The 14,925-nt window shown below is 46.0% G+C and overlaps 1 protein-coding gene across 9 annotated transcripts in view; it reads left to right on the forward strand.

Moving 5' to 3' along the window:
• Nucleotides 1-10,669: 10,669 nt before the first annotated feature.
• The window catches only part of abi1a (abl-interactor 1a), a 114,558-nt gene continuing 110,302 nt past the window's right edge, over nt 10,670-14,925 (forward strand). For 3 of the 9 annotated variants that reach the window (XM_055652082.1, XM_055652104.1, XM_055652130.1), the window contains exon 1: nt 10,670-10,876. In XM_055652082.1, coding sequence (XP_055508057.1) covers nt 10,760-10,876 — 117 coding nt within the window. In that variant the 5' untranslated portion in view covers nt 10,670-10,759. The remainder of the gene's footprint in view (nt 10,877-14,925) is intronic. The other 6 variants (XM_055652122.1, XM_055652089.1, XM_055652113.1 and 3 more) reach the window with 4 other exon arrangements.

Genomic DNA, 14,925 nt, shown 5'->3' on the forward strand with positions numbered 1-14,925 from the left:
TCATTGATGAAATTGCTTATCTGTTTTACCTTCCACTGATTTAACCATCTCTACTTGACATCAAAGTAACATTTCACCAAGTGGGGCATCAAGTGGAAATCACTCCATTAGTTGGAGTTAATGCTCAAACAAAAGACATGATGTTTGTGGCTATTGGAGGACCATCACACAAGCCCTAGAACATCATTGCATGGTTCCTTAGGATAGTGTTCTCACTCCAAACATCTTCAGCTGCTTCATCTATAAACTTGTTTCTCTCATAATTGAGATGTTCACAAATGATTGTGCAGTATTTAATTTTATTCACATCTCCTCAGCAAATGAAGCTGTCTCCGTTTGCACAAGGCAAGACATGGACAACATTCAGGCAAGGTCTGGTAAAAATTGTGCTACAAAAGCACCAAGCAAAGTCCATCTCCAACAAGACTGGGTGCTTTACTCTTCTCAGCACAGACAAATAGGTTCTATTTATCCACTTGGTTTACACTGGTGCCATGCTGGTTTTGTATGCATTATCATTGCTTCATTTCATACCAAGTACACCAAGGAGTCAATTTTGACTGGACCAACCAAATAAATATTATGGCCCCAAGCACAGATTAAAGTATGGGTATTGTGCAGCAAATGATTCCCCAAGCCATTCCACAATTCAGGACAGTGATTGAATCACTTGCTTGAGTGAATGTAGCTCAAGAAAACTCTGAAGAAGCTTAAAAGAAAACAGCATGCTTGATTGGCACCCCATTGACTACCCTTTGTTGAGTGGTGTGGGCTAAATCACCTGCAGCTCAACACCAACAAGACTAAGGAGTTAGTGGTGGACTTTAGGAGGAGAGGAACACCCCTGTCCCCTGTCTCCATCAATGATGTGGATGTGCAGTTTACCAGGGAGTACAAATACCTTGGAGTGTACCTGGACAGTAAGCTGGACTGGTCCAGGAACGCTGAGGCCCTGTACAAGAAAGGGCCGAGCCTCCGCTCCTTCAACATCTGCAGTAAGGTGCCGCTGATGTTCTACCAATCGGTGGTAGCCAGTGTCATCTTCTTCACTGGCATGTGCTGGGCAGCAGGGTGAAGGCCATGGAATCCAATAGGATTAACAAACTCATCAAGAAGGCTGGCTCCATCCTGGGGGCGGATTTGGATTCATGGGAGGTTGTCTCGGAGGGGAGGTGCTTCTCAAACTGCGGAGCATCTTGGGCAGTACATCGCACCCCCTCCATGACACACTTGTCAACCTGAGGAATACCTCCAGCAACAGACTGGTTCCACCAAGATGCAGTACCGAATGCCACAGGAGATCTTTCTTCCCTGTGGCTATCAAAATGTATAACTCCTCCCCACTCTGTCGTGCGGTGGACTGACTCACCTCCCCCCCCCCCCCCCCGTCCACCCCCCCCGTCCACCCCAATCCTTTCCACTCGTCACTTTAATGTATTTTGTGTTTTATGACCTTTGGCAGATCAATTTCCCTCCTGGGATAAATAAAGTTCAATCGTATCGTATTGCATCATAAACATTCACTACCTCTGTTACTCGTGCACACTGCGATGTGCACAATTCTACATAACACACTGCCGTTACTTACACAGGCTATTTTCTCAACATATCCCAAACCTGCAACATCTACTGCCAAGCAGAACAAGGACAGAAGCTAGATTGGGAACACCACCATCTGCAGATTCCCCTTCAAGAGCTAAATCATCAGGACTGAAACCAGCTATTCAAGACGTTGGCTCGCTATCACCATTTCAAGAGCAATAAGGGATTAGCAGTAAATGCTGACCTTTTCAATAATATTGAGATCCTGAAATATGAATATCTAAAAATATAAATTCTTCTCCAATAAAATAATGTGCTTCATTTAGACATGGGTCTGTACTTGATTCTGATGAAAGTCAAGGACCCATAATATTTAGTGATAGAATCCCAGGAAATATACAGCACAGGAGGAAATTTGGGCCATTGTGTCTGTGCCGGCTCACTGCTGGAACAACTCACCAGGGCACCACAAATCCTGCACTCCCTGGTCCTCCACCAAGACCATGCAATTTTTTTCCTCACCTTATATTTATTGAATTTCGTCTTCAAGGCCACAATGGTGCCTAACCCCATTACATCTGCAGGCACTGCTTTCCAGATTCCAATCATGTGATATATATATATTTTTTCCCACTTGTCTCTCTTAATTCGCTTCTCCTTGATTTTGCACTTGTGACCTCTAGTCCTAGCCCTTGTCTTTCCGTTGACTAGTTAACATGCCACAAAAGCTTTTCACTGTACCTTGGTACACATGTCAATAAACTAAATTCAACACAGTGACACTGGTAGAGCTTCTGCCTCACAGGCCAATCACCCAGGTTCATGTTTCATGTATTTCGTTTTTTGTGACTTTTGGCTGATTAATTTCCCTCCTGGGATAAATAAAGTTCTATTGTATCGTATCGTAAACATTCACTACCTCTGTTACTCGTGCACACTGTGATGCGCACAAACCAACCATCCTGAACTCGGGTGCTCGCTGTGTGGAGTTTGCAATTCTCCCTGTCACCACGTAGGTTTCCTCTGTGTGTAAAACTGAGTGGATGCAAAAATGGGATAACACAGAACTAGTGTGAACAGGTGGGGATCGATGGTCGTGGTGGACTTGGTGGGCTGAAGGGTCTGTTTCCATGCTGTATATTTCAATTAATCAAACTCTTCCTGAAAGTACACACTTTCCTTTATCCACTCTAGGCAGACCTCTCATCATTGTATATACTGCTCTCAGCTTTCTTTTCTGCAAGGAAAACAGGAAAAAGCCTCTTTAACCTAAACTAGAATTGCAGTCCCTCGTCCCAGGAAGTATAAATCTTTTCTCGACTCTCTGATGCCCTCACATTCTTCCTATAACTTGGCAACCAAAATTGAATTTAATACTCTATTTGAGGCTGGACAAGTGTTTTATGAAGGTGAAGCATGATTTCTCTGTTTTAACAATCTGTGCCTGTTTGGATGAAGCCTAACTGTCCTTTGCTCATTGCTTCTCAATGATACGTCCTCTCTAATTATACACTCCTTTTAGATAATGATCGAATAGGTACCTCCATCCTGTTTTTGTTTTTGAATCAAATTTCTAGTATGTAATTTCCTTTTTGTAACATACACGTTTGGCCTGATTTGTAAAAGGCCTCTGAAGGCATGTTGAGACGTCAAGCATCAGCCCAAGCCTGACATAATAATAATATATTTTATTGTAATTGCACATAAGCGCAATGAGATTTGGTATGCAGCTTCCATCCGATGTCATATTTTCACAGCCGCGTTCAGTACCGGGCTGCTCCGAATTGACTCGGATTTGGGAGCGCAAAGCCGCTGCGTCTGAACGCGCCGCCATCTTCCGCAATAGACTTTTCTGTCCTGGGCCTCCTCCACTGCCAAAGTGAGGCCAAAAGTAAATTTGAGGAACAGCACCTCATGTTGCTTGGGCAGCTTACAACCCAACGGTATAAATTTGATTTCTCTAACTTCAAGTAACCCTTGCTTTCCCTCTTGCTCTGCCCTTCCCCTACCCTAGTTGTCCGACTAGTTTCACTGATCTTCTGATTAATTTTACTGATTATATGCCTCATTGTCACCTTCCCCTCAGCCAACAATGAACTATTCAAAAGAAAGACACAAAAAGCTGGAGTAACTTAGCGGGACAGGCAGCATCTCTGGAGAGATCCATACATGATGGAGAGAATGGTGCATGTCCCACTGAGTTATTCCTGCTTTTTGTGTCTTTCTTCTGTTTAAACTTGCATTTCCTCCCCCTCGTCTGCTTTGATCTGTCGTATTCACACTTCACCCTTCCATATCTCTAGGCTCCCATTCCCATGACTCGCAGTCTGAAGAACGGTCTCGACCCGAAACGTCACCCATTCCTCCTCTCCAGAGATGCTGCCCTGTCCTGCTGAGTTACTCCAGCATTCTGTGTCTAACCCAGTGATTCTGAACCTGGGGGTCGTGATCCTCATGGGGGTCGTTTGGGGTTTTTCCGGGGGTCATGAAGGGGTTGTAAATAACATCAATTTGTTGAGCCCATTTTTAGGAACCTAACAAAGGTACATACCACGCACAGTATTGTGTTCGCATATGCGCGTACGTAGACACAGGGCCTATGAGAGGGAGGTGCAGGGGGTGCATCTTACCACGGACCGGAGTCCAAAAGGAGGCCCGGGAGCCGAAGGAGGGGGGCTGGGAATTTCCTGAAATCTCAGAAAATGTTTGGATACATTTTGTGAAGACTAGCATTCACATTTTGTGTGAACCTACAGAGTTTTATATATTGTAATTCGTGGAAATTGTGATCCATAATAAAGCGGCGAATTTTAACTGGCGGGTGTGTGGTCGGGTAACCTGATTAGACGAGGGGGAACGGGAAGACCCCTCGCTACTGATGCGGTTTCCTTGTGGGGGGGGGGGGGGGGGGCACTAGGACCCAGCGGAGTCATCACTGCTGATGGGTCTTCCCTGTGGGGGGAGGAGCACTAGGACCCAGCAGAGACAGACCACGTGCTGTCTGCATGGTGGAGGTTGTGGGCCTCGTCCTGCGCCTGGAACTCTGGTGAGGTGACGGCTCTGGCCCGCTGGTGGCCGGTGGAGAGACGAGGGTCGGCGGAGTCGCTGGTGGAGGCCCGTGGGGAGCTGGAGTAGAGATATGGGCAGCAGCATCGGTGGCTTTCTGAAGACAGTGAAGGTCGGCGACAGTGGCTGCGGTGGGAGGTGGTGAGAGTCGGCAGCTGCGGCTGTTCCAGTGGTCCGGGCCTGAGTGTGGGTCAGTGGGTGTGGGTCAGTGGGTGTATGGGTGGGGGTGAGTGTGTGTGTGTGGGTGAGTGTGTGGGTATGTGTGAGTGGGTGTGTGTGAGTGTGTGTGTGTGTGTGTATGTGAGTGGGTGTATGTGAGTGTGTGTGTGTGTGTGTATAGGGTCATTAATGCCTTACTTTTGATGAAATTCAGCGAGCAAACGCGATAATTCCCGATATTTTGGATCTTTAAATCTCCATGGCAAATGTCTGCTAAGCACTTCCGCTGTTTTTCCACCTTCAGTTCCCTCTTGTAATTACCTTACTTTCTATCTTTTTTTTTGCCTGAAAATTTAGGTCGCTGTGCTTCACGGTCACCCCGACTAGCATAGAAAATTTCAGCTAAAAAATCGGCCATTTTCCATGTTTTTAACGGGTGTGAAAGTGCGTGTTTCCCCATTCACTAACATGTACCGAAGTGACATATGTCCTCCAGTTAAATTTTTCGGTCACGTGAGGGGGGATCTACGCTCATTTGACCTTTGGTGAAATCACCCTATGTGAGTGGGTGTATGTGAGTGGGTGTATGTGAGTGGGTGAGTGAGTGTGTGTGTGTATTAGTGGGAGGGTGAATTTTATAAATGAAGTTAAAACCATTAGATCTGTTGAACTTGTTAACAGAGTATAGACTTGGTGACCTGTTTCCAAATATTTGTATTAGCTTAAGAATACTATGAACAATTCCAGCAACAGTAGCTTCTGCAGAGAGGTTATTTAGCAAACTCAAGCTGATTAAGAATTATTTAAGGTCTCAGGAACGTCTTGTGGATTTGGCCAGGCTAAGTATTCAAAGTCAATTTTATTCGTCACATACTCCTGAAGGTGCAGTGAAATGAATTTGCCAGCAGCGATACACTTGAAAAGAACACAATTAAAAAGAACACAATAAAATTTAACACAAACATCCACCACAGCATTCTTCACTGTGGTGGAAGGCAACAAGGTTCAGCCAGACCTCCTCCTTTGTTCACCCGTGGGGCCATAACCCCTCCGTGGTCGCCGCTACGGACGGCCCGATGTACAGGCCCTCTCGTTGGGATGATACAAACTCCGATGTCGGGACGGCCAAACACACTCTGCAGCTTAGTGGTCCCGACTCGGCACTTTCCTACCGGAGACCGTGTCTTCAGGATGTTATAGGCCAGTGGTCGCAGCTCTTCTCTGGCAATCCCCGGCAAGGTATCCCAGGCTCCGGATGGTAAGTCCACGCCACACCCTCGGCTAGAAGCTCCGCAGACCGCAGGCTTCAGGATGTTATAGGCCACAGGCCGGTGATCGGAGCTCTTCTCTGGCAATTCCCGGTGAGGGATCCCAGGCTCCAAATGGTAAGTCCACACCACGCCCGCGGCTAGAAGCTCCGCAGACCACAGCCCCACGATGTCAACGCATTGAATCAATTGTATTGAATCAAACATTGCCAGAACAATAAATTGTCATGCTGTGATTTGAAATTTTTCACAAAAAAAGGCCAAGAAAGCTCTTTATTTAAAATACTAAGCTCATTTACCTTCTTTTACTTTTTACTAATAATTATGTCTTCTGATGTTCTGATCTGCATTGAAATATAAAAGGCTCTTTCAACGTGAATTCTTTCTCCCTATCTGTATTGTAGCATAAACAAAGATGATCAAATCGGTACATCGGTAGATCGGCCTGTACACCGGTAGATAAAAGTGCTGGAGAAACTCAGCGGGTGAGGCAGCATCTATGGAGTGAAGGAAAAAAAATGTGCTTTCTGTTCCTTTTATTTTATTTATACAGGTATTTATTTATATTTATCATGGAGGGAGTATAGGGGCATACGGCCTCAAATGCAGAAAATCAACAGAGCACTCCATTCCATCCCTCTCTCATCTTCCATACCCCTTTATTTTGCCTTGCAGACTACAGCTCATGGCATAAAACCGTAGCATAGTGGATAAAAACAGGATGACTAATGGAGAAGGGAAGGGGCCTTTGTACCCATTGATAAAATTCCTCTGAGGTCCTGCGTATATACACATATAAACTGTGTGGGTTGCGAACCATGTCTTCCAAGACGGCATGTATAGTGAAGCATTTCTCAAGTTCAGCTTCACAAGCATTGTTCAAAAATCCGTGGTCAACCCTCAATGTGTTATCTGTGCCAAGGTTTTGAGCCACGAGAGCATGAAGCCCAGCAAACTGAAGATCCATTTGGAGACTTGTCACAGCAACCTGGCGGTGAAGGGCGTGGACTATTTCAAACGAAAAGAAGCTGCACTCAAGGGTTCCCGCATCGATTTGACGGGTCACTGCGCTCATCAAAATGAAGAAGCGTTGGAAGCTTCATACCGGATTGCTTATCGAATCGCACAGACTAAGAAACCTCACAGCATTGGTGAAGAGCTTATCAAGCCATGCCTTCTCGAAGCAGCGAAGTTGGTGCCGGGGGAACAGCAGTCAAACAACTTCAGGCAGATTTCCCTTTTGAATGACACAGTCAAAAGTCGAATCTCGGATATAAGTAATGATATCCTGCTGCAAGTAGTGAGCGCTGTGAAGAGCAGTCCAGTGTATTCACTGCAACTGGACGAGTCAACAGATGTTGCCTCGTGTTCCCAACTGCTAGTCTACATTCGTTACCTCGATGGAGAAACCATGAAGGAGGAGTACCTGTTCCCTGAGCCATTGGCTACTACCAGTTAGGGAGACGATGTGTTCAGAATGCTGGAAGCCTTCCTCATCAAACATGAGCTTGGCTGGGAACGCCTTGTTGAGGTGTGTACAGATGGTCTGTTGCAGAACCGCTTCCAAGTCTTCGTGAAGGATGTTGCTCCCCATGTCTCCTTCACCCACTGCATGATACATTGCCATGCTTTAGCGATGAAGACTCTCCCTCCTGGTCTTCGAGAAGTGCTTTCAAATGTGGTGAAGATTGTGAACCACATCCGAGGGAGCGCAACAAACTCAAGAATCTTCAAAGCGATGTGTGAAGAAATGGGTGCTGATGGGAACCTGTCACTTCAAGGAAACCTCCCAATGCAACACACGTGTCAGCGTTCAGGGGAACCTTTACCAGAGAAAAGTCCAGGACGGTGACACGACTTTCTTCCCTGAGATGATGACTCTCCTAGATGCTACGCCAGATGCTGTATGCCACTTTAACTAGGAGATCTAAACCCACCTTCTGGCAATTAGTGAAGCCATCGAATGTTACTTCCCCTGACTGGACGATCGCTCTTGTGATGAGTGGATCATCCGTCCCTTTTCCGTTGAAGACGATGCCATCAGCGATACTGACGTGACTGCCAAGGTTGAACTTTACCGAATTCGTGAAGATGCGCAGCTCAAGAGTGACTTCATGGAACAAGAGCTCACCACGTTTTGGCTGAAAGTGAAGGACTGTCCTGTTCTTTCGAAGAGGGGATATGGGGAGAAGGCAGGAACAGGGTACTGATTGTGGATGATCAGCCATGATCACATTGAATGGTGGTGCTGGCTCGAAGGGCCGAATGGTCTACTCCTGCACCTATTGTCTATGGGTCACGGTACTGACCAAGAATGTCTGATGGGGTCCTGGGGCCAAAACGGTTAAGGTCCTGTCCCACTTTCCCGAGTTATTCACAAAATTCTGAGTTATTCATAAATTCTCCCGAGTTTTCAAACTCGCAGAATGTTCGTAACGAGTCCGTAGGAGTACGTGGATATATCGTAGCGGCTCGTTATGTCAGCCGTAGGTACTCGAGGCTATTTTTTTACTTGTGGACATTTTTCATCAGGCCGAAAAAACGTCCCGACTCACCAGATGCCCCGAGTACCTACGGCTAGGGTGTCAGCTTGCCCAATGGCAAGAGGGCCCCTGATGAAGTGGGCCTCTGATGGGCCTTTGTCTCCTGGCAACCAATATTTTTAGACCCAGTCCGCCAGTGCCTACGGCTGGCATAACGAACCGCTACCATATATCCACTGACTCCCACGGCCTCGTTACGGACATTCTGCGAGTTTGAAAACTCGGGGAGAATTGGTGAATAACTGAATAACTCGGGGAGAATTGGTGAATAACTCGGGGAGAATTGGTGAATAACTCGGGAGAATTGGTGAATAAATTGGGAGAATTGGTGAATAACTCGGGAGAATTGGGGAATAACTCGGGGAGAATTGGTGAATAACTCGGGGAGAATTGGTGAATAACTCGGGGAGAATTGGTGAATAACTCGGGGAGAATTGGTGAATAACTCGGGGAGAATTGGTGAATAAATCGGGAGAATTGGTGAATAACTCGGGGAGAATTGGTGAATAACTCGGGAGAATTGGTGAATAACTCGGGGAGAATTGGTGAATAACTCAAGAGAATTGGTGAATAACTCGGGGAGAATTGGTGAATAACTCGGGGAGAATTGGTGAATAACTCGGGGAGAATTGGTGAATAACTCGGAAGAATTGGTGAATAACTCGGGGAGAATTGGTGAATAACTCGGGGAGAATTGGTGAATAACTCGGGGAGAATTGGTGAATAACTCGGGGAGAATTGGTGAATAACGGGGAGAATTGGTGAATAACTCGGGGAGAATTGGGGAATAACTCGGGAGAATTGGTGAATAACTCGGGGAGAATTGGTGAATAACTCGGGGAGAATTGGTGAATAACTCGGGAGAATTGGTGAATAAATTGGGAGAATTGGGGAATAACTCGGGGAGAATTGGTGAATAACTCGGGGAGAATTGGTGAATAACTCGGGAGAATTGGTGAATAAATTAAAAAACCGGGGAGAATTGGTGAATAACTCGGGAGAATTGGTGAATAACTCGGAAGAATTGGTGAATAACTCGGAAGAATTGGTGAATAACTCGGGGAGAATTGGTGAATAACTCGGGGAGAATTGGTGAATAACTCGGGAGAATTGGTGAATAAATTGGGAGAATTGGTGAATAACTCAAGAGAATTGGTGAATAACTCGGAAGAATTGGTGAATAACTCAAGAGAATTGGTGAATAACTCGGGGAGAATTGGTGAATAACTCGGGGAGAATTGGTGAATAACTCGGGGAGAATTGGTGAATAACTCGGGGAGAATTGGTGAATAACTCGGGGAGAATTGGTGAATAACTCGGGGAGAATTGGTGAATAACTCGGGGAGAATTGGTGAATAAATTGGGAGAATTGGTGAATAACTCGGGGAGAATTGGTGAATAACTCGGGAGAATTGGTGAATAAATCGGGGAGAATTGGTGAATAACTCGGGGAGAATTGGTGAATAACTCAAGAGAATTGGTGAATAACTCGGGGAGAATTGGTGAATAACTCGGGGAGAATTGGTGTATAACTCGGGGAGAATTGGTGAATAACTCGGGGAGAATTGGTGAATAAATTGGGAGAATTGGTGAATAACTCGGGAGAATTGGTGAATAACTCGGGGAGAATTGGTGAATAACTCGGGGAGAATTGGTGAATAACTCGGGGAGAATTGGTGAATAAATCGGGGAGAATTGGTGAATAACTCGGGGAGAATTGGTGAATAACTCGGGGAGAATTGGTGAATAACTCGGGGAGAATTGGTGAATAACTCGGGGAGAATTGGTGAATAACTCGGGGAGAATTGGTGAATAACTCGGGAGAATTGGTGAATAACTCGGGGAGAATTGGTGAATAACTCGGGAAAGTGGGACAGGCCCTTTAAGAACCACGGGTCTAGGCCATTGCGTGATAGTAATCCATCTTGCTTTGCTATAAGATCTTTGATGGTGGGTAAAGCCAAGGACTACAACGCCCAGAATGCTTTGCCGGGACGTGGAGGGGTGAGAGGTCGCGGGGGGGGGGGGGTGTGAGATCGAGGCGCCGAATCCCAGAGTGCCCGGCGCGGTTGCGAGGGAGGGAGGGAGGGAGGCGGCGGTTGGGCGGTTGGGCGCGCGCGCGGGCGGTTGGGCGGGCGGTTGGTCGGGATCGGGTAATAAAGCGATGCAGAAAGATGTAAGATGGCAGAGCTGCAGATGTTACTCGAGGAGGAAATCCCCGCCGGCAAGAGGGCGCTGATAGAGAGTTACCAGAACCTGGGTCGCGTGGCCGATTACTGCGAGACCAACTATGTCCAGGTAAAGGCTGGCGGCGGCGAGGGGGGAAATCCGGAGCGGAGAGAGGGGCAACGGCGGCGCTTCCTGGGCCCGCTCACACACACACACACACACTGTCCCGACACCGGCCGGCCGGCCGGCCCATGCCCCGCACCCACACCCACACCCTGAGCGTTGGGCGATCACTTCCCGCAGCCGGCACCGCAACTAACGGAGATGTAGTCCCGAGTTAAAGGCGGAGAGGATCCACTCACACGGTTAGCGAGCGAGGGAGGGAGGGAGGGAGAGAGGGAGAGAGTCGTCCTTTGCCGTTCCACTGGATCCAGCAGTCCATTTCCACTCCTGTCCCCCCCCGGAGGGTGTGCCGATCTGTGTGACTCATACGTGAGCTCTCAATCCCGGGACAGTCGGCGGTGCTCGCTCCCAGTAATTCCCTCTCCCTCCCGCGCCTTCCACTCTTCGCTGCGGAGGCGCCCACTCTACAGTTTCGTAATGCTTTTGTTCTTAAGACATGCTCTTCCTCACTGCTTTGTACATGGGTCGGGTGTATATAATTTGGGGAAGAAATGCCAAGGGGAAGTGTGCTGTTCGATCCAGTGTGTTTGTACATTGCAAGTTTTGGTGATTGATTCAAAAGCTGCGGTGGTGATTTCCTACCCCCTCCCCTGAATTAGGCTTTGATCTTTTGGCTGCGAAACATTGATCTTATCTGAGTTATCCTTACTACTAGTAAAAACTTAAATATTGTATTGAACTTTTCGAGTAGATCTTGTGTCTTTAGGATGAGGCTTGGCTTTGCTTTTCCTTAGCGGAACTGGCATTTCCACCCGTTTTTAATCTCCCCGCATTCCTCAGCAGCGTTGAAGTACTCTCTTTGGCCGGTACAAGTAATTTGGTTTTATGCCGAAGTTCCCAGTAGCCGGACGAGATACCGAACTCTACCCGGGAATTGGTCTGATGCACCAAATAAATAGGAAGCTCGTGTCTTTTCGTTTTTTTTTTTAATGACGAAAATATGACAGCTAAAGAGAGAAAAGCTTCCACACGTAGTCTGACTTGTCAACTGAACTCGGTTTGCAGCGTGTTCCACAGTAGACGTGTGTAAAATCATTTGAGGACTTTGTGAATACAGTACAACTGAATAGAATATAAATACAGAAACACATTTAAACACTTTCTTTTCTGCTTGGCCTAGTTGTGTATTTTTAAGCAATTTTGTTTTACTAATTTGTACACCATGTTATGATGTACAATTTGGCAATGGGGCTTTGAATTTATGCTACCTTATTTTTCTTTAAGATCTCTCCCTCCCTTCACAACCAAAGAAAATACTGCTGTATCTAACTCGCCAATAACATTTTATAATTTTGAGGTCTCCAAGGAGTATTTCCTGGATCGTTTACATGGGTTTAGCTGTTAACACTCTTCTAAATTGAGTTATTTGAGTTACACTGTACCTTAATTGGTACATGTGATAATAAACTGACATTTGAACATTTGAAATCAGCAATGTGTAGTTCAACTCTAGCTCAGAAACTTGAAATCTACAACTCTAGCTCAGAGACTTGAAATCCAGGTTGGCACTGATCTATGGGACCTATGGCCATTTACTTTAGTGTGACGTTGTGAGGCAGCAGTTCTACTGCTGCACAACTGTGCCAGCCTAAACATTGTCAAAGGCGTGCCAAAGTCTAGAACTGGAGTTGTAGAGTACAGAAACATGCCCTTCGGCTCGACTCGCCAACCAAGGTGCCCCATCTAAGCTTATCTATTAGCCTGCTTATGGGCCAATTGAATATTCTTGTCACGTTGTACAGTTAAGGGTGATTAGAGATAATCATGTTTGAGGGTCGGACGAGATTTGAACTTTCAATTTTTTTGTCTGAGAGAATAGTCTGAGATGGTTGTGTGATTGTGGTTTAGAAAATGGGCAGCAGACATTGGAATGAGCTTAGACACAAAATGCTGGAGTAACTCAGCGGAACAGGCAGCATCTCAGGAAAGAGGGAGTGGGTGACGTTTCGGGTCGAGACCCTTCTTTAGACTGATGTCAAGGGAGTGAGCGGGACAGAGATAGAATGTAGACAGAGTCGGTAAGACTGGTGGGAGAACTGGGAAGGGGAGGGGATGGAGAGAGGGAAAGCAAGGGATATTTGAAGTTAGAGGTCAATGTTCATACCGCTGTGGTGTAAGCTACCCAAGCAAAATATGAGGTGCTGTTCCTCCAATTTGTGCTGAGCCTCACTCTGACAATGGAGGAGGCCCAGGTCAGAATGGGAGGGGGAGTTAAAGTGCTGAGCAACCGAGAGATCGGGTGGGTTAAGGCGGACTGAGCGGAGGTGTTCAGCACAATAATCGCCGAGCCTGTGATTGGCCTCGCCGATGTACAGAAGTTGACACCTGGAGCCGTGGATACAGTAGATGAGGTTGAAGGAGGTGCAAGTGAACCTCTGCCTCACCTAAAAAGACTGTTGGGGTTTTTTGGATGGAGTCGAGGGGAGAGTTAAAGGACAGGTGTAGCATCTCCTGCAGTTGCAGGGGAAAGTATCTGTGGAAGGGGTGATTTGGGTGGGAAGGGACGAGTTGACTTGGGAGTTGCAGAGGGAGCGTCTCTGTGGAAAGCAGAAAGGGGTGTAAATGGGAAGATGTGGCCAGTAGCGGGATCCCGTTGGAGGTGGCGAAAGTGTTGGAGGATTATATGCTGCGCTTTGAATGAGCTTGTTGGAAGATGAGAATCTGGCTAAGGCATTTCTTATAGAATCTTATTAGGGACTGATTAATTATTTGTCATGCAGGAGCTGTGAGTGGGGGTAAGACTGATGGAGAAATGGGATTTCTGTGCAAGAGTTAAAAATAGCTTGGGCACCAGTGGCATGCCAAAGTTTTCTGATTCAGCTTGAGTTGGTGGTTAAGGCATGGTTGTGGGGTTTGGAGACAAACGCTGGTCTTTCTTATGTTTTATTGTAAGGAACTGACAGGCTAAAATGGGTGGGTACATTGGCTGCAACATGTCAGGGCTGTAGTCATACTTGCAAGGAGTTGGGTGGTAGACCATGATGAATCACCTTGTTTTGGATTGTTTCTATGTCTTGGCTGTGGATTGGATGGAAAAGATGAGCATGGATTTTGTAGCTGTGGTAATTTCCCTTTTTGCTCTATCCTGCAGTGTATATTTTCAATCAGCTGTCACAGATTTTGTCAGAATAGCATTCTCTACCTGTTGCAATGCCAACAATTTATTATTCCAAGCATTCGTTCTGACACTTTGTTTACTGCTACAAATCCTCATTTTTTTTCTATAATTAAAACCTCACTTTATATTCATGTTTCAGTGCTGCAATTTTGTGCAATTTCAAATGTCCTGGTACTTTACTTACCTCGACTCTGCTCTGAATTGGACCAATGTGAGCATTAAAGAATACAAACTGCTATGGACATGGGACTGCAGGTGTAAGAATCTTGAGCAAAAACCAGTGCTGGATAGCTGAGAAGTAGAGGGAATAGACAGGTAATGATTTGGCTTGAGACCCTTTAGACACATTGTCCATTCCCTCCACAAATACTGCTTGACCCACTGAGTTTCCTCAGCACTTTTTTTTTCCATCTGTTAACATAGTTCTTTTAGTAAGACCATTCGTATTGATCTCCAACACTTAGTGAATCTTCAAAGCTTGATCTTGTGTAAATGAGCCAATGTTGTCTTCAAACTGAGATGTGAACTGAACAACTTTTGGTTTGTAAATATGTTCATTAACTAAATGTTGATTTTTATACATTCAGAATATTAGGCATGTTGATGTTTTTGAACATTTGGAAGGTGTACCGAGGTAAGCTATTTGGTACATTATGCCTGCGACAGCTCTCAAATAAACACTCATTTCCTCACTGTCATTATCTAGCCATTGGATCAACTGTGGTTCAGTGAAGCACGTGCAGGAAAGAGATTCAAGCATATCTAAAAATGAAGTGCTAGTCTAATGAAGCTGTAATTTAGGACTGCATGACCGCTAAACAGCATGCAACAGACACAGCTTATAACTAATAGATTAGATCAAAGCTCAGAATCCCGA

This window comes from Leucoraja erinacea, chromosome 2 (genome assembly GCF_028641065.1).
Source record: "Leucoraja erinacea ecotype New England chromosome 2, Leri_hhj_1, whole genome shotgun sequence".
Classification (NCBI taxonomy): domain Eukaryota; kingdom Metazoa; phylum Chordata; class Chondrichthyes; order Rajiformes; family Rajidae; genus Leucoraja; species Leucoraja erinaceus.